Genomic DNA, 23,425 nt, shown 5'->3' with positions numbered 1-23,425 from the left:
AAATTATTTTCTAAAATATTGTTTAATATTATATTTATAATTTAGATTAATATAGTGATATAAGTGCTCCTGAATTTATCAGAGAAATCTAGGATTGTAATACTCGTTTTGAGGATATCTAATTTATATTTATAAATTAAGAATCTTCAATAGTTAGAGATCCTTAATTGACACTAATTAAGTATGTGGAAAACGTAGAGTCTTTAATTATTAATCTTTAAATTATAATACTCGTATTAATACCATTAATTAGAAGAGGGGAAGTATTTTGTAAATTTTTTATTATTAAATTTTAAAATCCACAATCAACAATCGACAACATAGATTTTTAGAGTTAGAAAAATGACACTGATTAGATGTCAGATAGATTTGTTATTTGATTCAAATAATCAGGATAGGTTAAGTTAAAATTATTATTATGAATATTAAATAGAGTAACATTAGAATTTTAGATATTCAAAAAATTTGAGTTGGCTTAGCCTAAAATATTGGTTAACTCTCCTTAATAGAATAGAATCTAGTTTAATAAATTCTAATTTTCTGATTATCTGAATATTGATTAAAAAAAAAAATTAATATTATATTTAATTTTCATTATTTTATGGTAATAACTTTGTGTTAATTAATATTTATCGAATCATAGATTAAATGCACACATGGTGCTCAAAAAAAATTAAAATTTAAAATTAAGTGCGCATTTTTTTAATTTTTGATTCTGGGCACTAGTGCGCATTTATACAAAGTTACCATTTTTATCTTAAATTAAATAATTTACATTATTGAAATCGCGGAAGAATAAGAACTAAGTGTATAGATATTACTAAAGTTAGATGATTTACACACAAAATTTAAATTTGAGTTTTGTGAATTTATGTAAAATGCACCACCATCATTCTAAGCATAACCTTCTGTAAATGAAGATTTTTCTATAAAAATATTTGTTTCTGAACTAAGACTCTCTAAGTAAATAAACGAGCCTTAGCTTGCTGTGGATTTGCTAAAATTTGAAGAAAGAATTTACAAATTGCTTGATTTAGCCCTTAAGCAACCTCCTTATTATATTAAAGTTGTTACATTATCTGTGATATTAAATGAAGATTGCTTGCAATTAGCATTAATCATAGTTATATTAAGACCAATTATATATTGAAAATTAAAGATACTACTAGATACTGAATTAATATATTGGTTATTAACTAAATATATAGAACCTAATGGATTAATTACCTGAATTGCAGAAGTTGAATAAGTTTAGGTATTAAGAATTGCATTTAATCTATTTTAGCTAAAAATTGAGTTGCTTATTGTTATATTAGAAGTATAAGTGGAAGTAATTAAAATTGGATTAGCTTAGGAGTTAGTTTAATTTTATTCAAAATATGAACTTGTGATAACTACTTTTGATAAATTTATTACTGAATTCGTGTAAGCTTAATTTCTTATTACTAAAATAGAATTACTTATTGCTTTTATATAGCTTGATTATAGATTAGTTATGCTAATCTTTTTTATTTCATTGAAAATTAAACATCCACCATACTCTCTATTGACTAAACTATCAAAAAATTTTTTGTCATTTAAGCAAGAAATATTGCTAATTGAGACTAAAGAAGATTAGGATAATGAACAAAATGCTATTTCTTATTGGTTTTTTAATGTAACTTCATTTATAAAAACTGAAAAAATTTGTTCAGTTAGAACTAATTAAGTAATTCCAAGGTAGATGTCTGATTATACTTAAGAAGAGGGAAAGTAAGAATTATCAGAGAAATTTAAATAACTCATATTTAAAGTGTGTTAGGGAAGAGGATTTATTGAATAAATAGCATCAAAAAAGAGATAATTGTGTGTTGTATAAAATGAGTTATTGTACATAGTTATATTCTAGAACTAAAAGGTATAGTTTTTTTGTTAGATTGTGCTGACAGTTGAGAATATCTATAAATTACAAAACTGATTATTGGATATTTTCATATTAGCTACATTGAACTCACCAGCTTCAAATAGCTAACCAGATAATTCTGGATAGTAAATTTAATTTATATCGCATAGATTATTTTAAATTATAAAAGTATCAATAATAACATTAACATCGCTTTCTTAGGTTAATATACTGAATTTTTCACTTATATTACAGCTATCTATTAGAATATTTTAAAGTGCAATCTATTTAATATAATAAAAATATTTTATTTTTAATTTAAAGTTTAAAAAATTACCTATTAAGAATTAACGATTGTTATTAAAGTTGATGTATTTGAAAAATCTAAATTTTTTATGTTTATATTTTTAATAATCAAGAAAGAATTATTTATTTAAAAAAAGAAGCAATCAGATGTATTAACTGTAGAAGATATACTTATGTTATCTATAGTAGCACTTGAAATAATACCATCGAAATAGACCCCACACTTTTATTAGGAGCTACTAATAATAAAATTAATAAGTATATCATGAATGTTTAGCATAAAGAGACCCGAGAATTGGAGCAACTAATTTACATTAATTTAAGCTAATTGATTATTATTCCAGCTCTAAATTGTTAAATTTGTTTATGCAAAAACTTATAAAGTTAGCAGTTCATTATAAAATACCATCTAATTTTAGTTGCTAAGTAATAAATTAACGTTTAAAACTTCAAATCCGTTTATTAATTCGAAATATTATTAAACCTATTTTTAAATAGAAAAATACTTTGGTAAAATATTTATTTTAATCTAAAGATTTACTAAAAGTAAAGATGAAATTATACTCAAAGAAGATGTAAAAGGCTATTCTAAAGAACCTATCCCATATAGACTTTTAGTATCAATAGTTTCAGTAGTATTAAAATAAAACTACATTTAGCATTTCTAAGTACAACTAGGTAAGTTTTAAAGACATTATCCAATAGGGAAAAATGTATTACTATAGTAATATTAAATAAATAAAACCTAAGTCTTTTCTATATACTGAATATTATTTCCAGCATCTGTTAAAGAAGGAGATTGGAAATGCATAAATAATTCAAATTATTAAGTAACTGTATTAAAATTACATAAATAAACATCTCCGCTCATTTAATCTCCAACTCCAAACATATTAATTTTATTCAATACATTTAAATAGTATGGATTTGACTTTAGCTTCATTAATGGTTAAAATGTTTTTTTAGAGAAATTATAGATAATTATATTGTAATCACCACAAACTATTATTAGAAATTTATTATCATCAGTATGGAATAATTAACCAATTATTGAGTCAGAACAATCGGACGCTTTTTATCAAAATTAATTTTTTAAATAAATAAATTAAATAATTTTAAAAATAATTTATTATTATTTTTTTAAAATTAATGAAAAAAAACATTTAACTGTTGGGATAGAATTTTATATTTCATTAGTTTATTTTCATCTAAAATGAAATTAATTCTCATTTTGAATTTTAAGTTTGATTTTATTGTAAGATTACCTATTGAGTGTTTGAATGAAAAGTCTATAGAATTCCAAACAAAAATACTTCCATTAACAGCTATTCCAACGATTTCTTAATCTTCTTAGGAATAGAGAGCATAACTTGTTTTTTGATTATTTTCTTCTACTATATCAGAGAACAATTGAAACGATTATTAAGAGATAATATTTATAGCATAAAATAAGAAATTTTCATTATTTTATTTTTAAGGTAATCCTACAATAACCCAAATAGCTTGATTAATATCTAAGTAGGGATCAATATTGAAGCTTATTGAATCAGTATTAAGATTTAACTAACTTAAATCATATACCTGTTTTTATATTTATAATAACTTTAACATTTTTGATTAAGATAAAGAAAGAAATAATTACTTAAGGAGTGAATGATGAGTCCATTACTTTATAAAATGCTAAGTATGTAGCATCATGCATAGCAATAAAACAAGTATTACAGTTTTTTACAGAAAAAAATGTATTTTATCTTGCTTTGATTGACTAAACAAGAGGATAAGTAAGGATAGATTTTAGGTTACTAGGAGAATCTTTAGTGACTTAAATATTATATAATGTAGAAACAACAAAGTATATTTCTTAATTGAGTTAGAAACTAAATATTTTTGTAAAACCTGTAGAAATATAAGCTTAATTTTATAGTATAATGGTTAAAGTAAATTTATTTTTGAAATTTTATTTTTACTAAAACGAGTGAGCTAAGTGTCTGTACTATATGAATAAACAAATAGAGCTGATTATTAAAAGAATCCAGTGTAGTATGGCATTACAAATTATTGACTTTCTTCCAAATGATACCATTCATAATATGGATTTCCAGGTAGTTGAACAGTAAGAGGTTAATTGATATTAGCAAAGCTAAAAGAATCAAATGTATTTGTATTCTAATTATAGACAAAATTTAAATCTATTCTATAAATAAACGTTTAGCTACTACTTATGTATAAACTGCCTTAATTATTTTAAGAATTTATAAAGCTTAAACTGACTATACCATCTCCTGATTGACCACTTGGTAGATCTATTTTTTAAAATTTTAAGAAATTTATCATGAAAATTATTATTATATTTAATCTACAATCAGCCAAGATTAATTTTATCTAATTCGCTTATAAATTAATGATCTAGAAAGCACTAATTTGACAATAGGCTCCTGCTAAAAATATAATATCATAACTCTTGTGGAAATCTATTAAGCTATAATTATAACCTATAAAATAAAATAGAGTGAAATATTATACTTTAAATGAATTAAAAAATTAGTTATACGATCTGGCGAATAATATCCATTGAATGAGAATTCTAAAGTTTTAAAATTAATTGACCAAGTATAAGCACCATACTAATCAATTACTGCTATAAAATTCTAACCATTTTAAAGCTAAAGTAACTTTGCAGAAATAATATGATTACCACTGTCAGAATTAAAAGGTGAAATATTCAAAGATAGAATTTATTTTCCTTCTATAAAGTCAACAACATATAATAAATATGTTGAACTTTTTAAGACACAATAATTAGATCCTTTCATTAAATGCATACTTTCTAAATTACTGAATGGTATTGTTTATTTAGATTCAAGAGTATAAGGATCTACGTATATTAGCTATTATGAATTCAGAACTAAAATTTGATTTCTTTCTTGTACATACTCCATTTGAAATATAACGTATTTAGCTTTAATAAAATCAAAATTGTTTTAAAAAAGTATAAAATATTTATTTAAATTTACTCTTAACCACATTCACAATATTATCAATTTCATTAGAAAGATCATTGTAATATACTATACTCTAAGACTATACACCGTTTTAATAAAGTACAGTGTTTATCAAAAGTATATTAGTGTTAGGCAACTTCAAATAATTAGAAGCAATATATCCCTCAAAAAATTTAGGTTCTGTTTTTTAAAATTTATATCATAATGAATTAAAATATTAATTTAATCTTACAGTGCTGCCTAGAAAATGCTTAACATATTTAAGCATTTAAGTTTTGTATTGATTACAATAAGATTATTACTGTTAAATTCAAAGTAAAAAATGATTTACTCATATTAATAGATATTTTTTAAACCTTCTATTATTACTATTTTTAATTCAAATATAGGTTAAGATTATTGAATTATTTCGTGGAGAGTTTTTTAAATTACTTCAAATGTTTATCGATTATTATTTTTGATGTTTCTTATTCTTTTCTTTTCTTCTTATATCTCAAATTTAGGATTTAAATGTACACTTCTATTATTGAAATTAATCTAAAAAAACTAAAAAATATTCTTTCAACCTTCTATTATTCTATTTTTAATTCAAAAAGAGGTTTTGAGATAAGATTATTGAATTATTTCGCAGAGAATTTTTTAAATAACTTCAAATATTGATTAATTAATTACAATTTTTGATGTTTCTTATTCTTTTATTTTACTAATTATATTTCAAATATAGGTTTTGATATAAGATTATTGAATTATTTGGTGGTGAGTTTTTTAAATAACTTCAAATGTTTATTTATTATTATTTTTAATGTTTCTTATTCTTTTCTTTTATCTAAAATATATATCTAGAAAGCTACCTCTAATCAATAAAATACTATCCTCAAAATTTTTAATATAAAAAATTTAAAGTAACTTTTTTAAAATTACTTAAGTATAAAATAATTTTTACCATTTTAATTTTATAATTTTAAACTTTAATATCTCTTTCAAAAAATAATTCGAACATATATATTATTGATTCAGTAAATTTAAATTAATAAAAATTTGAATTACTGAATGCTTATTTTTAAATGGATTTTAGATAGCTTTATTAAATACATGTTTCTAGAATTAAAAAAAATTTGTCAATTCAAAATAATGAAAATACTTATATATTAATTTTTTTAAAAGAAAGGAAATAAAATGAACCAATTAATTATTATAATATATTAAAATTCATTTATAATCTTTAAAGAACAAATATTTAGAATCTTTTTAAATTTAATTAGTTTCATTCTTTTCTTTCTGTATCGGGATTAAATATGATCTACTAAGAATCAAAATAATATTTAGACTTTCATTTTCTATTCGTACTATCTAGGTTTTAGTTTATGTTATATATATTTGTTTGAGATAATTATTGTTCAACTTTTTAGATTTTTTTACTGCTTGGCCGTGTAGATTATAAACTATGACTACTCTTGTAAATGCTTTAAGAAAAAACAGAGTTCCTTTTTCTTCTATTTATTTACCATTTTATTTATTTTTAAGAATTAAATTGTGGCTGGCCTTGTGCATTAGGAGCTTGGTAGATAATACTAATTGATTATATTTCTTCGTTATTATCTAAATTCTTATCCAGATTGTTATTATTAACTATATTTTAATCCATTTTTTTGTAAAGTTATTCAGGTGAGGATTTTGGTTATACCTAAGATTTACTCTTTTTATTTTTAATGGACATTACTAGTGATTTAACTAAATAGATACTATGAGACTTTTAATAATAAAAATAGTAAATTATGCTATTAAAAATCCAGTAATAGCAACAATTATCCATTCAATTTTCATGCTTGTATTTTTGTTTTCATCTTAAATATCCTTAACTAGCAATGAAGCACAAATTTAAATGGCTATCATTAAAACTTCCTAATAATCTGCCACATCTGATAAGGATGTTTTAACATCAATTTCATAGCAAAAATTTTAATTTTAATTAACGAAAACACCTAATTTTTTGAACGAACACTATTCTTAGTTTTCTCAAAAATATAATTCAAGATAAAATCATCATAATAATTAACGAGAAAAGCTATCAATAGTGGCCAGAGAATTTGAAAGAATTTAAAAAAATAAGTAAGACTTTATGTTATTCCCTAAAAATTAGCTCTTACAAAATAATTAAAAGAAATAAGATAATTAGCAAAATTAGAATAAGTTTAAAACAGATAAACAGAATTTAAGTTTTAATTAAGAAAATTAAAGTTTTAAAGAATCAAATCAAAGCTTTAAAGAAAATAATTATAGCTTCAATGAATAATACCAAAGCTTTAAAGAGTAAGAATTATATTTTAAAGAATAAAGCAAAAACATTTATTAAGAACAACTAAATATTAGAGGAGATAAACAATTTACATAAGATATAAATTAAAGCGAAAGTGAAGCTAATCTAGATTAGCATCAATTTAATCTTATAAGCGATAAAGATAATTTTTTTGAAAATTTTTAGTAGAGTTTAAAGCAAGTAAACAAATAATAGATATCTTATTTTATTTCTGATAAAGCCCCTATTTATTTTGATTAAGAAATAAAGTAAAGTGAATTAAATATTTCTAATGCATTGGCTTAAAATGAGAGTTTTGAATAAAATAGATAATTTTAGTAATAAAATACAGGAAATGTAAGATTTTTAACTCCACAACCAACTGCTCAAAGCTCTACAAATTATGAAACTTTTTCTTATCATATTGGCGATTAATTTATAAACTTTCCTCATTTTGTTACCAATACTGAAACAATCAATATCAATAAATAAATAAATAAATAAATAAATAAATAAATAAATAAATAGAGTTAAAAACCTCTATCTAACTAACACCATTCTTGCTAAAGCAATAATAATTTTAGTTAGCAAAATAAATAATTCTATTCTTACTAGTATCAGTAAATTTAAAACTGAGTACTAAGAATTATAAAATGATGTCAATATACGAAATAAAGTTAAAAAATTTGAATAATTATTAGCTAAAACAGAAGATTCTAATCATTAATAAGAATAAAATCAAAAAAGAAGTTTTCTGGGTCAGAAAAGGAAAATAATTAATTAAATCTTTAGTAAATTGAATAACTCACATTAAATTCAACCACAATAGTCATAGCAAAAATAAATATTACAAACCAAAACAAATTTTGAAGATTAAAAGTTTGATTCTCATATTTAAAGCCTTTCAATATAATTATCATAAAAAGAGAGAGATATTGCTGATCTACAATTAAATTTAGAAGATAAAGAAGTTTAAATATCAGCACTCTAATTAAAAAATAATATCTAATAACTTTAAAATGAATAAATGAAGTAACAGCTTAAAAAGGCATTAAGTATTATTGAAAACTTTTAGCTATTCTCTAACAATTTCGCAAAGTTAAGACAATGAGAGCTAAGCAAGTAAAAAAGAATTTTAGCTAATCAGTTAAACAAAATGAAAAATTAATTACAAATTGTTAGAACAAAAACTCATTAAAAAATATAATTTTATTATCACTCAAATTCATAATTTTAACAAACTTTAATTTAGTTTACATTTTTAAAAGATAATTTTAATCTAAATACTTATTGTATGTTTGTTTGTTTATTTGCTTATAATTTTAACTTGTTATTTAAGAAAAAAATATCGTAAAACCCAACAATCTACTTAATTTATTATAACTTTTAAACTAAGAAAGATGTAACAATTATAGATATATGACTGGAAAGAGCATAAAAAATTATATATATAAATAGGATATACATAAAAAAAATAAACGTAGTTTATCATAAAATTTAAATTCAATTAACGTAATTTCCTTTATTTTTTTTAATTTAATAAGAGAATTTTTAAGCAAAATAATTATTTTTTTTTCTCTTATTAAAGAGCACCGACGGTATACTACTATATAAAAGTTAGCTTTAAATTTTGTTTTATAATTATGGTTTATTATTTTAGAATTAGCTCATCAACCTCATTTAAATTTTTGTTTCTTTATTGCTAAATTAAATTATTAAGAAATATTTATATTACCTCAAATATATTTTTTGCAGAAACATAATTTTGAAACAGGTTTTGTATAACACCTCTAACTAAATTATTTTACATTTAAGGATTATCTTCAAGCAGATCAATCAAGATATCTATTTATTCTTCTAACTACTTCTTTCCTTATTATACTTAAATTTTTAAAATATTAAATACAATCTCTATCATTAAATTTTAAAATAAATTATAATAGTAAAGGTGAAAGAATTACAAAAATACTATCACCTAAAACAATACATTTATAAATTGATTAGTCCACATCATAAGCGCCATGTATATATCCATATTTTATCAGAAGTTTTTTTTTAAGTGAATTTAAAATCTATTTTTAATCGCCTTTAAATATTTACTTGCAAGTAAACATTTTATATAAAATTAATCCAAAAGACCAAACGTCTATTTTATTGTCATATACTGAGCCTTTCTTCTTAGCAGATAGTATTTCAGGAGCCATATAATTTGGTGTTCGTATTAATGATTTTAAATCACATTATACCTCTTTAGTTAGTCCTTAATCTGATATTTTAGCAATTATTTTTTTTCCATCATTTTGGATCAATATATTTTAAGGTTTTAAATCTCTATCGCCAGGTTTAATTCTTTTAATATCATCATGCCTTTAGTAATTTAAATTGCAATATCTATAACTTTTATTGCTTATTCCAAAGTCTAAACTTCTTGTTATTTTTTAATGAGATACTTGTAGAGATCCCCTTGATTACAGTATTCAATTACTATGAATTTCATTTTTTCGTTTTCACTACTTTAGTCATAAATTTTGACTAAATATTCTAAGTTTTCAGAATATTTATCTTAAATCTTTTTTAAGACTGCATAATCTACTTAAAAACCTTTTATTTAAAAGAATTATTTTAACGTTTACCATAAAAAAGTAACCAAAAAATATAAAAAATTATGTATTACTTGAATCCTTAAAGTATTCCTTAATAACTACCTGCTAATAATTTTTTAAATCGATTGCAAAATATATAGAGGCTTATCCTCCTTATATTTAGAGATTTCTATTTTATTAGTATTTACTCTTTTCTCCTTCAAAAATTCTATTTTACATTTATAATTTAATGGATTTACTATTTTTCATATATTTATCTAAATTTATATCTTTATTAAACCTCTTCCTTCAAACAACAAAGTCGTCTAATTAATTAATTGATAAATAAATAAAACTATTTTACATCATCAAAGTTAACTTTAAATTTATTTTTTTTGTTAACTTAAACTCATCCACATATTTTTGATATCTAATATAAAATAATTTAATTGAAGCTCCTAAGCAATCATAAAACTAAATATTTTTATGTATGTACCAAAATAAATTATTTGGGTTAAATTCTATTTTAATATGGCTTCTATCATTATTTAGAAAAAAACTTTTGAATCTGACCCTCTAATAAAATAATTAATCATGAAAATAGTTTTTAGGATTTATAAAAATATTTTAAAGGAGAGTAAATTTTTTTTATTTTTTAGTGAATTTAATTTAGTAAAATCTTATATGCAAATTTGATTTGCTTAGAGTAGATAGATACCTTACATAGGCATGTAATTATTAATAAAATTATTTTAATTATTGTTATGTCATGTAATAATTAATTGTAAATATAATTACTTTTATAAGATATACAAATGACTGATAGATAAATCAACAAAAGTTATAAAATTATCTATGGTTTATTGATAAAATTTGCACAACATTAATAAAATAATTTGCTATTCAAATATACTTAGTTACTAAAATTTATTAAATATGAAATTTAATACATGTTTAGAGAAGATTATAAAATTTTTTATATTCAGTACATTCATTCATTGTAAATATTCAAATCTTTTATTTAATTAATATCTATCTATTTTTAAATCAGTTTTTGTTTTGTTTATAAAAATAAATAAATAATAACTTTAGATTATAAATAACAATAAAAGTTTTGCAAATATTAGTAGAAAAGAAGCTATATAAATAGGAATATTAAGCAATGTCAGCCAAAGTTAAAGCATAATTAGCAGAATCTCTTAATTCTATTCACGATACTTACTTACTAACTTAAATTAACGACTTTTTAATTAAGATATCAATCTTCATTTGATGAATTGAGTAAATTATAATATTGAATTCATAATTTATAATCAAATGCCAATAAATAAAGTTTAAAATTTATGAAAAAGCTAGCTTAAGGTTTTAATAGTGTTATGCAATCTTTTGATAATACGATATTTTAATTTTCTGCTTCAACTAAATTTAAATTTAAACAAAGTTAGTTAGTTTATTCATCATTAAAATTTATTTTATTTTCAAGAATTAGGCATAGAAAATTTAGAGAAATAAGTAGAGAGATATTTGGCTCAAGACAGCAATTCTTGTGATTAAACTAAATCACAATTTAATTTGAACTATCATTACAATCTTCTTGTAAATTTATTTTTATAATAAAGAGTTTGTAATTTTTTATTTATAAATAAAATAGCTTTATAATATACTTAATATATACCAATTTAGGAAGCACATTAGGTATTTCAAACATAACTACTACCTAATAAAATAAATGAAAATTAAACTTTATAAATTTTAAACTATATATTTAAGTTTATATCATTCAAATTTAGTTTAATTTTAAATCAATTATTAATAAAACTATTAAGAAAATTAAAGTTTTAATTCAAAAGAGTGGTTGATTTATGATATGTTTGTTATGTTTTTATTATATTAATTATTTATATATTAAATTAATTAAAAAAAATAAATAAATAAACCCAAATTAATATTAAATATCAGTATATTTTTGGAAAAAAAAAATGTAATAAAAACATTTTAATTTTTTAGTCTTTGAAGTAATATTTCATAATATATTTATTTTAAATACTTTTAATAATATTCCTAAATAAAAATAATTAGTTTTTTATTTTACTTACAGAACAAATAAAGCTTAATATTTAATATAAATATATTATTAATAGGGAAAAATGAACTTTAATATTGATAAATCTTTATAGTTAAAAACAAAAAAATAATATGTATTATAAACATTTAATAATATTTTCATATTTAACTTATTATCTATTTCATATTTAGTAAAATAAATTAAATTATTATCTTTATCCACCTGGTTAACAGAATTTTATTTTATTTATTCATTAGAGTTATCCTCTTTATCTTTTTAACTCTCTTTCTAATCGATTGCTTTATTTAATTCTTCAAATTCTAATATTTAATTAAAAAATTTAATGATTAAAAAAAAAACTATTTTTTTTACATTAAAAAAGAGGAGATTAGTTTATCTAGCTGCTATATACAGTATTTGGGTTATTTTCATTATCTTTATCTATGTAATCGTATTCAGAGTTTAATTTGTGTTAATTTTCAATAGCTAAGTATTTTTTTTTTAGTTTTATTAATTTATTAGTGTTATCATCTTTATCTTTTTAAATATCTTTTTATTTACTTACTAAATTTAAATCTTCAAATTCTAATATTTAATTAAAAAATTTAATGATTAAAAAAAACTATTTTTTTTACATTTAAAAAGAGGAGATTAGTTTATCTAGCTGCTATAAACAGTATTTGGGTTATTTTCATTATCTTTATCAATGTAATCGTATTCAGAGTTTAATTTGTGTTAATTTTCAATAGCTAAGTATTTTTTTTTTAGTTTTATTAATTTATTAGTGTTATCATCTTTATCTTTTTAAATATCTTTCTAATTCTTTACTAAATTTAATTCTTCGAATTCTAATTAATATTTAATTTAAAAATTTAATGATTAAAAAAAAATATTAAAATATTACATAAAAAAATAGGTGATTAGTTTATCATGCGTGTAGATACAGTATTTGGGCTACTTATATTATCTTTATAAAAGTAATCTCTTTCAGAGTTTAATTTTTGTTGATTTTGGGTAGCTAAGTCATTTAGTTTATTTTATTTAATAGTTTAATTAATCTACTAATCTTTAAATAGTCTTTTATGATTTTTACCTATAAATTAAATATATTAAATATAACAAATAACAAGAGTTTTAATACCTATTTATATCTTTAAGCCAGATAATAAAAGATCATACTTTTGCTCTTCACTAAGATTTAAAAATTCTTAAAAAATTCTTTTTATTTTAGCTTTCAATTACGGATTTAATTTTTATTTTTGAAACTTTTGAGCAAGCAACTTTGTATAAGAAAATTTTTAAAAAAATGAAATGATAACATTCTTAAATTACATTATAAGTCCTATAATAACTCTTTTAAATATTACAATAATAAACCAAGCATTGATTGTGATTATAAGTATAATAGAAACCATTACGTAATAACTGAAGGGATTATTGCTAATGAATAAACAAAGTAATACAGAAACTGCACACACGTTTGTTTGATAGAAATCAACTGTATTGTACCCACTCAAACGATAGGGTTATAAAACACTAGATGCTATCCCATAGAGAGAAACCACTATAAAAATTAGCACTCCTTTAACATTAATATCTTGGGAATAGAAATTAAGAACTATAATGATTATCATTTTTTCTAAAATTTTCACGGATTCCCAATAATATTTTTGGCTTTTATATTCTCTGTATAAAAAGCCATATTTCTTATATACTTAAATGTTTTGCAAGTCATTTTTATTTCTGTATAGTATATAAAAAAGTCCAATAGGTATAATAAAAGCAAACACTAATAAGCAAGGAGCTACTAAGGTAGAACTATAGGTCTAGTATTGGCTAGTGTTGCATTCATAAGTTATATTATAGAGTATATAACTAGAATCTCCAATTACCCTGCATGATAGAAGAGCTATCATTTGAGAAACTAAATCAGGCTAAACTAAAATAAATATAAAGATTGCAGCAGTACAAATAGAATAATAACGAACTTGTATATTTGTAAATACCCTTTATAAAATTAAACTAAGTACAAACACCATTAAATAGCCAATTGGAACCATTAGAGTAAATAGTAGTTTAAGATATATCATTGGTATATCTGTTTATATATCCTTTAATATACATTCAGCGGAATTCATTTATTATCTTACAGGTGTTCCTAAATACTATGAAGTATCAAATATATCTTTTGTTTGATAAAATTATAAATATTATTTTCATCTTAAAAAATTTAGTTTATATAAATAAATAAATAAATAATCTTGATTGATAAATTAATAATTTTAAAATTAAAAAATTTTAATTTTTTTTACCTGTAGTTAATTTTATATTGAAAGTAATAATTGATCCTATTATTTGTAAATAGTTTATGAATACTTTAATATAAACACTAGCTTTTTCTCCATTTTGAGATTTTCTATCTTTTTGGTTATCATATTTGACATTTAATTTAGATTAATATTTAGTCTCTTTTAAGGAAGTGATTTGATTATTCTTTAATAAGTGTCTTTTCAGAGCTACTTCAAAAGCATTTATTGTTTATTCCTCTAAGTCTCCTTTTATGGCAAGTCGAATTGAAAATAATGTCCAGATTACTATTAAGATTGCTTTCCACAATAAATTACTCAATTCTTTACATTACCCACATTGATGAGATCCAACTTTAGAATAGCTTTCTCCCCAATAGCTTCCATGAATCTTATTAATTTTAAATTTATTGTTTAAGTAATATTTAAAAAATTGTATTTACATCACATTCTTCACATAGAGGTCCTATGTAACCTTCTAAGCATGCTTAATTACCATAAGTATTTCCAATACAGTTTGAAGGCTTATTTACACATTCTATAACAAGAGGACTACTTTCATCTTTTCTCCAGAATCCTTAATTTACATATATAATTCCATTTTTGCATTTTGCTCCAGAAGGACATTAATAACATTATTATGTATCGAGAGAGTATTTATCTTATTCACAGACAACACATTCTGTATATGTATTGTAAAAATTCTCAATTTCACCATAATTACAACTTCTAAAATAAACTTCTAATTCATAAGAATAGTTAGACTCAAATTAATTAGTTTATTTATTTAAAGTTTTTATAACATCAGATTTGAACTCAATTATTGCTTATGAATTTGGAATCCCTATTAATTACATACCTTAAAAAACAAATTATTTTTATTTTAAATCAACAAATGCTGTAGAATTTCCTCTAATGTAATAATTTGATAGATTTTTTGTTTTGATGCTAAATTATGCTTAAATCATTATTTTATCAGCATCTAATGGAAATATTGGTTAAGCTGTTTAATCTTTTAGCTAAAAGATTATATCTGGAATTTATGCTCCACTTTTAAAATTTGATAAAATTAAAGAATTAGTTGACTAATTGAAATATTTATTTAAATCTGTAGTCATGATCAAACCTAAATGATCAGGATATGAATTGATATTATCTCCATAAAGAGTGGCCTAGTTATTTAATATAAGGCTTTAAGAGTCTATAACTGGATTTATACCTAGATTATTAATGCATCCTCCGATAACTGCTTTGTTATTTGATAGATTTGTTTTTTAAATTTTGATCTATTACTGTACTGTTGATTCACTTTCTGAGCTAATAAATAAAGCCCCACCACTTCCATTTAAAGATTGATTGTCAGTAAATTAGCAATTAGACAAAGTTAAAGTAAAAACCTATTTTTAGTGTGATTAAAAATTTTAAATTATTTTTTTAAAAAAGTGATATTACATCATCATTTTAGGCTTTTAAAAACATAGCTCCTCCATCTGATATGGCAGTATTTCCAATTATTTGAGTATTTTGTATATAATTAAGATTAGAAACCAAACCATTAACTGATATAGCACCTCCGCTATTGGCCTATTTTTAAATAAATATTTAAATTACATAAAAGCTTGTATGATATTAAATTATTTTAATCACTTTTGATTCTAAAAACATAGAGTCAGATATAAAAAATTGTGTTTAGTTCAACTAAAGTATAGAGCCAAAGCATAGCATGCAAATTATTTTCTAAAATATTGTTTATTATTATATTTATAATTTAGATTAATATAATGATATAAGTGCTCCTGAATTTATCAGAGGATTCTAGGATTGTAATACTCGTTTTGAGGATATCTAATTTATATTTATAAATTAAGAATCTTCAATAGTTAGAGATCCTTAATTGACACTAATTAAGTATGTGGAAAACGTAGAGTCTTTAATTATTAATCTTTAAATCATAATACTCGTATTAATACCATTAATTAGAAGAGGGGAAGTATTTTGTAAATTTTTTACTATTAAATTTTAAAATCCACAATCAATAATTGAGAGCATAGATTTTTAAAGTTAGAAAAATGACACTGATTAGATGACAGATAGATTTGTTATTTTATTCAAATAATCAGGATAAGTTTAGTTAAAGTTATTATTATGAATATTAAAAAGAGTAACATTAGAATTTTAGGTATTCAAAAAATATGAGTTGGTCTAGCCTAAAATATTGATTAAATCTCCTTCATAGAATAGAATTTAGTTAAATAAATTCTAATTTTCTGATTATCTGAATATTGATTAAAAAAAAATTTTAAATTATATTTAATTTTCATTTTTTTATGGTAATAACTTTATGTTAATAAATATTTTTATTAAGTATGCATTTTTTAAATTTTTGATTCCGCGCACTAGTGCACGGTACGCCAGATGCGCATTTATACAAAGTTACCATTTTTATCTTAAATTAAAATAATTTACATTATTGAAATCGAGGAAGAAGAAGAACTAAGTGTATAGATATTACTAAATGTAGATGAATTACACACAAAATTTAAATTTGAGTTTTGCGAATTTATGTATAATGCACCACCATCATTCTAAGCATAACCTTCTACAAATGAAGATTTTTCTATATAAATATTTGTTTCTGAACTTAGACTCTCTAAGTAAATAAACGAGCCTTAGCTTGCTGTGGATTGGCTAAAATTAGAAGAAAAAATCTACAAATTTTTTGATTTAGCCCTTAAACAACCTCCTTATTATATTAAAGTTGTTACATTATCTGTGATATTAAATGAAGATTGCTTGCAATTAGCATTAATCATAGTTATATTAAGACCAATTATATATTGAAAATTAAAGATACTATTAGATACTGAATTAATATATTGGTTATTATCTAAATATATAGAACCTAATGGATTAATTACCTGAATTGAAGAAGTTGAATAAGTTTAGGTATCAGGAGTTGCATTTAATCTATTTTAGCTAAAAATTGAGTTGCTAATTGTTATATTAGAAGAATAAGTGGAAGTAATTAAAATTGGATTAGCTTAGGAGTTAGTTTAATTTTATTCAAAATATGAACTTGTGATAACAACTTTTGATAAATTTATTACTGAATTTGTGTAAGCTTAATTTATTATTGCCAAAATAGAATTATTTATTCCTTTTATATAGCTTGATTATAGATTAGTTATGCTAATCTTTTTTATTTCATTGAAAATTAAACATCCACCATACTCTCTATTGACTAAACTATCAAAAAATTTTTTGTCATTTAAGCAAGAAATATTACTAATTGAGACTAGAGAAGATTAGGATAATGAACAAAATGCTATTTCTTATTGGTTTTTTACTGTAACTTCAGTTATAAAAACTGACAAAATTTTTTCAGTTAGAACTAATTAAGTAATTCCGAGGTAGATATCTGATTAAACTTAAGAAGAGGGAAAGTATGAATTGTCAGTAAAATTTAAATAACTCATATTTAAAGTGTGTTATGGAAGAGAATTTATTGAATAAATAGCATCAAAAAAGAGATAATTGTGTGTTGTATAAAATGAGTTATTGTACATAGTTATATTCTAGAACTAAAATGTTTAATTTTTTTGTTAGATTGTGCTGACAGTTGAGAATATCTATAAATTACAAAACTGATTATTGGATATTGTCATATTAGCTACATTGAACTCACCAGCTTCAAATAGCTAACCAGAGAATTGTGGATAGTAAATTTAATTTATATCGCATAGATTATTTTAAATTATAAAAGTATCAATAATAACATTAACATCGCTTTCTTAGGTTAATATACTGAATTTTTCACTTATATTACAGCTATCTATTAGAATATTTTAAAGTGCAATCTATTTAATATAATAAAAATATTTCATTTTTAATTAACAGTTTAAAAAATTACCTATTAAGAATTAACGATTGTTATTAAAGTTGATGTATTTGAAAAATCTAAATTTTTTATGTTTATGTTTTTAATAATCAAGAAAGAATTATTTATTTAAAGAAAGAAGCAATCAGATGTACCATCTGTTGAAGATATACTTATGTTATCTATAGTAGCACTTGAAATAATACCATCGAAATAGACCCCACACTTTTATTAGGAGCTACTAATAATAAAATTAATAAGTATATTATCAATGTTAAGCATAAAGAGACCCGAGAATTGGAGCAACTAATTTACATTAATTTAAGCTAATTGATTATTATTCCAGCTCTAAACTGTTAAATTTGTTTATGCAAAAACTTATAAAGTTAACAGTTCATTGTAAAATACCATCTAATTTTAGTTGCTCACTAATATATTGACGTTTAGAATTTCAAATCCGTTTATTAATTTCGAAATATTACTTAACCTATTTTTAAATAGAAAAATACTTTGGTAAAATATTTATTTTAATCTAGAGATTTACTAAAAGTAAAGATGAAATTATACTCAAAGAAGATGTAAAAGGCTATTCTAAAGAACCTATCCCATATAGACTTTTAGTATCAGCAGTTTCAGAAGTATTAAAATAAAACTACATTTAGCATTTCTAAGTACAACTAGGCAAATTTTAAAGACATTATCCAATAGGGAAAAATGTATTACTATAGTAATACTAAATAAATAAAACCTAAGTCTTTTCTATATACTGAATATTATTTCCAGCATCTGTTATAGAAGGAGACTGGAAATGTATAAATAATTCAAATTATTAAGTAACTGTATTAAAATTACATAAATAAACATCTCCGCTCATATTATCTCCAACTCCAAACATATTAATTTTATTAAATACATTTAAATAGTATGGATTTGACTATAGTTTCATTAATTGTTAAAATGTTTTTTTAGAGAAATTATAGATAATTAAATTGTTATCACCACAAACCATTATTAGAAATTTATTATCATCAGCATGAAATAATTAACCAATTATTGAACCAGAAAAATTGGACACTTTTTATTAAAATTAATTTTTTAAATAAATAAATAAAATAATTTTTAAAATATTTATTATAATTTTTTTTAAATTAATGAAAAAAAACTTTTAAAATTGTTGGGATAGGATTTTATATTTCATTAGTTTATTTCCATCTAAAATGAAATTAATTCTCATTTTGAATTTTAAGTTTGATTTTATTGTAATATTACCTATTGAGTATTTGAATGTAAGGTCTATAGAATTCCAAACAAAAATACTTCCATTAACTGCTATTCCAACGATTTCTTAATCTTCTTAGGAATAGAGAGCATAACTTGTATTTTGATTATTTTCCTCTACTTTATCAGAGAGCAATTTAAACTATTATTAAGAGGTAATACTTAAAGCATAAAATAAGAAATTTTCATTATTTTATTTATTAGGTATTCCTACAATAACCCAAATATTTTGATTAATATCTTAGTAGGGATCAATATTGTAGCTTATAGAATCAGTATTAAGATTTATTTAACTTAAATCGTATACCTGTTTTTATATTTATAATAACTTTAATATTTTTGATTAAGATAGAAAGAAAGAAATAATTACTTAAGGAGTGAATGATGAGTCCATTACTTTATAAAATGCTAAGTATGTAGCATCATGCATAGCAATATAACAAGTATTACAGTTTTTTACAGAAACAAATGTATTTTATCTTGCTTTGATTGACTAAACAAGAGGATAAGTAAGGATAGATTTTAGGTTACTTGGAGAATCTTTAGTGACTTAAATTTCAAATAATGTAGAAACAACAAAGTATATTTCTTAATTGAGTTAGAAACTAAATATTTTTGTAAAACCTGTAGAAATAAAAGCTTAATTTTATAGTATAATGGTTAAAATAAATTTATTTTTGAAATTTTATTTTTACTAAAACGAGTGAGCTAAGTGTCTGTACTATATGAATAAACAAATAGAGCTGATTATCCAAATAATCCAGTGTAGTATGGCATTAAAAATTATTGATTTTCTTCTAAATAATACCATTCATTAGTTGGACTTCCTGGTAGTTAAACAGTAAAAGGTTGATTGATATTAGCAAAGCTAAAAGAATCAAATGTATTTGTATTCTAATTATAGACAAAATTTAAATTTATTCTATAAAAAAAATCATAGCTGCTTATGTATAAAGTGCCTTAATTATTTTAAGAATTTGTAAAGCTTAAATTGACTATATCATCTCCTTATTTACCATTTGGTAGATCTATTTTTAAAATTTTAAGAAATTTATAATGAAAATTATTATTATATTTAATCTACAATCAGTCTTGATTAATTTTATCTAATTCGCTTATAAATTAATGATCTAGAAAGCACTGATTTGACGATTAGCTCCTGCTATAAATATAATATCATAACTCTAGTGGAAATCTATTAAGCTATAATTATAACCTATAAAATAAAATAGAGTGAATTATTATACTTTAAAAGACTTAAAAAATTAGTTATACGATCTAGCGAATAATATCCATTGAATGAGAATTCTAAAGTTTTAAAATCAATTGACCAAGTGTAAGCACCATACTAATCAATTACTGCTATAAAATTCTAACCATTTTAAAGCTAAAGTAACTTTGCAGAAGCAATATGATTAGCATAGTCAGAATTAAAAGGTAAAACATTCAAAGATAGAATTAATTTTCCTTCTACAAAGTCAACAACATATAATAAATATGTTGCACCTTTTAAGACACAATAACTAGATCCTTTCATTAAATGCATGCTTTCTAAATTACTGAATGGTATTGTTTATTTAGGTTCAAGAGTATAAGGATCTACATATATTATCTATTATGTATTTACAATTAAAATTTGATTTCTTTCATGTACATACTCCAATTGTAATATAACGTAGGTAGCTTTAATAAAATAAAAATTGTTTTAAAAAAGTATAAACTATTTATTTAAATTTACTCTTAACCACATTCACAATATTATCAATTTCACTAGAAATATCATTGTAATATACTATACTATCAGACTATACACCGTTTTAATAGAATACAGTGTTTATCAAAAGTATATTAGTTTTAGGCAACTTCAAACTACCAGAAATAACATAGTTCTCAAAAAATTTAGGCTCTGTTTTTTAAAATTTATATCATAATGAAATAAAATATTAATTTAATCTTACGGTGCTGCCTAGAAAATGCTTAACATATTTAAGCATTTAAGTTTTGTATTGATTACAATAAGATTATGACTGTTAAATTCAAAGTAAAGAATGATTTACTCATACAATAGATATTTTTTAAACCTTATATTATTACTATTTTTAATTCAAATATAGGTTAAGATTATTGAATTATTTTGTGGAGAGTTTTTTAAATTACTTCAAATGGTTATCGATTATTATTTTTGATATTTCTTATTCTTTTCTTTTACTATTTTTAATTCAATTTTGGTTTGAGATAAGATTACTGAGTTATTTAGTGGAGAGTTTTTTAAATTACTTCAAATAAATGTTTATCGATTATTATTTTTGATGTTTCTTATTCTTTTCTTTTACTATTTTTAATTCAATATAGGTTTGAGATAAGATTATTAAATTATTTCGTGGAGAGTTTTTTAAATTACTTCAAATAAATGTTTATCGATTATTATTTTTGATGTTTCTCATTCTTTTCTTTTATTCTTATATCTCAAATTTAGTATTTAAATATAAACTTCTATATTGAAATTAATCTAAAAAAACTAAAAAATATTCTTTCAACCTTCTATTATTCTATTTTTAATTCAAAAAGAGGTTTGTTTTGAGGAAAGATTATTGAATTATTTCGTGGGGAGTTTTTTAAATAACTTCAAATGTTGATTAATTATTATGTTTGATGTTTCTTATTGTTTTCTTCTTATATTCAAATTTAGGATTTAAATTTACACTCCTATTATAGAGATTTATCTAAAAAAACTAAAAAATATTCTTTCAATCTTCTATTATTACTATTTTTAATTCAAATATAGGTTAAGATTATTGAATTATTTCGTCAGAGTTTTTTAAATAACTTCAAATGTTGATTAATTATTATTTTTGATGTTTTTTATTCTTTTCTTTTATCTAAAATATATCTAGAAAGCTACCTCTAATAACAATAAAGTACTATCCTCAAAATTTTTAATATAATCAATTTAAAGTAATTTTTTTAAAATTACTTAAGTATAAAATAATTTTTACCATTTTAATTTTATAATTTTTAACTTAAAATCTCTTTCAAAAAATAATTCGAACATATATATTATTGATTCAGTAAATTTAAATTAATAAAAATTTGTATTACTGAATGTTTATTTTTAAATGGATTTTTGATAGCTTTATTAAATATATATTTCTATAATTAAACAAAATTTGTCAACTTAAAATAATGAAGACACTTCTTTATTAATTTATTTTAAAATGAAAGAAGATAAAATGAACCAATTTATTATTATAATATTTTAAAATTCATTTATAATCTTTAAAGGACAAATATTTAGAATTTTTTTAAATTTAATTAGTTTCATTGTTTCGGGATTAAATATGATCTACTAAGAATCAAAATAATATTTTGACTTTCTTTTTCTATTCGTACTATCTTTTAGTTTATGTTATATATATTTGTTTGAGATTATTATTGTTCAACTTTTTAGATGTTTTTCTGCTTGGCCGTGTAGATTATAAACTACGACTACTCTTGTAAATGCTTTAAGAAAAAACAGAGTTCCTTTTTCTTCTATTTATTTACTAATTTATTTATTTTTAAGAATTAATTTGTGGCTGGCCTAGCACATTAGGAGTTTGATAGATAATACTAATTGATTATATTTCTTCGTTATTTTCTAAATTCTTATCCAGATTGTTATTATTAATTATATTTTAATCCATTTTTTTGTTAAGTTAAACAGGTGAGGATTTTAAGATAGCTGGTTATATACTTAAATCCTACGCATTTTTTACAAGTCCAGCCATTTACACTTAAAGAATTTTAAATGAAAAAATAAAAACTTTTAATTAATTAAAAAATATTCTGGAA

The 23,425-nt window shown here is 21.5% G+C and overlaps 7 protein-coding genes across 7 annotated transcripts in view; 2 read left to right on the top strand and 5 right to left on the bottom strand. All coding sequences in view use genetic code 6, as the record gives it.

Annotated features, from left to right (window-relative positions):
• Window positions 1-194: 194 nt before the first annotated feature.
• TTHERM_001538672 (hypothetical protein) lies at window positions 195-5,525 on the bottom strand (the record flags this gene model as incomplete). Its single annotated transcript, XM_012796447.1, has 11 exons — window positions 195-548; window positions 776-2,166; window positions 2,220-2,672; window positions 2,730-3,259; window positions 3,454-3,769; window positions 3,831-4,099; window positions 4,156-4,491; window positions 4,549-4,680; window positions 4,740-5,147; window positions 5,203-5,370; window positions 5,423-5,525. Coding segments are annotated over 11 exons (4,460 nt in total), but the record flags the coding sequence as incomplete, so codon positions are not given.
• A 995-nt stretch (window positions 5,526-6,520) lies between these two features.
• TTHERM_001538671 (hypothetical protein) lies at window positions 6,521-6,907 on the bottom strand (the record flags this gene model as incomplete). The annotated part of the gene is made up of 1 exon (XM_012796446.1): window positions 6,521-6,907. One exon carries the CDS (start codon window positions 6,905-6,907, stop codon window positions 6,521-6,523), a length of 387 nt encoding a protein of 128 aa, XP_012651900.1.
• Window positions 6,908-7,475: 568 nt separating this feature from the next.
• On the top strand, window positions 7,476-8,122 carry TTHERM_01538670 (regulator of chromosome condensation (RCC1) protein, putative; the record flags this gene model as incomplete). Its single annotated transcript, XM_001029402.3, has 2 exons — window positions 7,476-7,500; window positions 7,545-8,122. 2 exons carry the CDS (start codon window positions 7,476-7,478, stop codon window positions 8,120-8,122), a joined length of 603 nt encoding a protein of 200 aa, XP_001029402.2.
• A 1,669-nt stretch (window positions 8,123-9,791) lies between these two features.
• Window positions 9,792-10,308, bottom strand: TTHERM_01538680 (kinase domain protein; the record flags this gene model as incomplete). Its single annotated transcript, XM_001029403.2, has 2 exons — window positions 9,792-10,087; window positions 10,161-10,308. The coding sequence occupies 2 exons, from the start codon at window positions 10,306-10,308 to the stop codon at window positions 9,792-9,794; spliced, it is 444 nt and encodes a 147-aa protein (XP_001029403.2).
• A 710-nt stretch (window positions 10,309-11,018) lies between these two features.
• TTHERM_001273319 (transmembrane protein, putative) lies at window positions 11,019-12,082 on the top strand (the record flags this gene model as incomplete). Its single annotated transcript, XM_012796445.1, has 3 exons — window positions 11,019-11,349; window positions 11,552-11,664; window positions 11,720-12,082. The coding sequence occupies 3 exons, from the start codon at window positions 11,019-11,021 to the stop codon at window positions 12,080-12,082; spliced, it is 807 nt and encodes a 268-aa protein (XP_012651899.1).
• A 209-nt stretch (window positions 12,083-12,291) lies between these two features.
• Window positions 12,292-21,655, bottom strand: TTHERM_001273308 (transmembrane protein, putative; the record flags this gene model as incomplete). The annotated part of the gene is made up of 22 exons (XM_012796444.1): window positions 12,292-12,309; window positions 12,356-12,453; window positions 12,506-12,718; window positions 12,769-12,981; window positions 13,038-13,226; window positions 13,275-13,413; window positions 13,501-14,318; window positions 14,446-14,830; window positions 14,883-15,836; window positions 15,892-16,023; window positions 16,087-16,367; window positions 16,410-16,667; window positions 16,952-18,296; window positions 18,350-18,557; window positions 18,826-19,390; window positions 19,586-19,901; window positions 19,965-20,218; window positions 20,290-20,622; window positions 20,679-20,810; window positions 20,870-21,277; window positions 21,333-21,500; window positions 21,553-21,655. 22 exons carry the CDS (start codon window positions 21,653-21,655, stop codon window positions 12,292-12,294), a joined length of 7,530 nt encoding a protein of 2,509 aa, XP_012651898.1.
• A 1,292-nt stretch (window positions 21,656-22,947) lies between these two features.
• Window positions 22,948-23,425, bottom strand: part of TTHERM_001273297 (hypothetical protein) — a gene marked incomplete at both ends in the record, with an annotated part of 1,050 nt that continues 572 nt past the window's right edge. Inside the window, one exon of the mRNA XM_012796443.1 lies at window positions 22,948-23,425. This exon is cut by the window's right edge and continues 572 nt beyond it. Coding sequence (XP_012651897.1) covers window positions 22,948-23,425 — 478 coding nt within the window.

Source organism: Tetrahymena thermophila (genome assembly GCF_000189635.1).
Source record: "Tetrahymena thermophila SB210 genomic scaffold scf_8254731, whole genome shotgun sequence".
NCBI classification, from domain to species: domain Eukaryota; phylum Ciliophora; class Oligohymenophorea; order Hymenostomatida; family Tetrahymenidae; genus Tetrahymena; species Tetrahymena thermophila.
The sequence above is the reverse complement of the archived record's forward strand: the minus strand, read 5'-3'. Positions and strand labels throughout refer to the sequence as shown.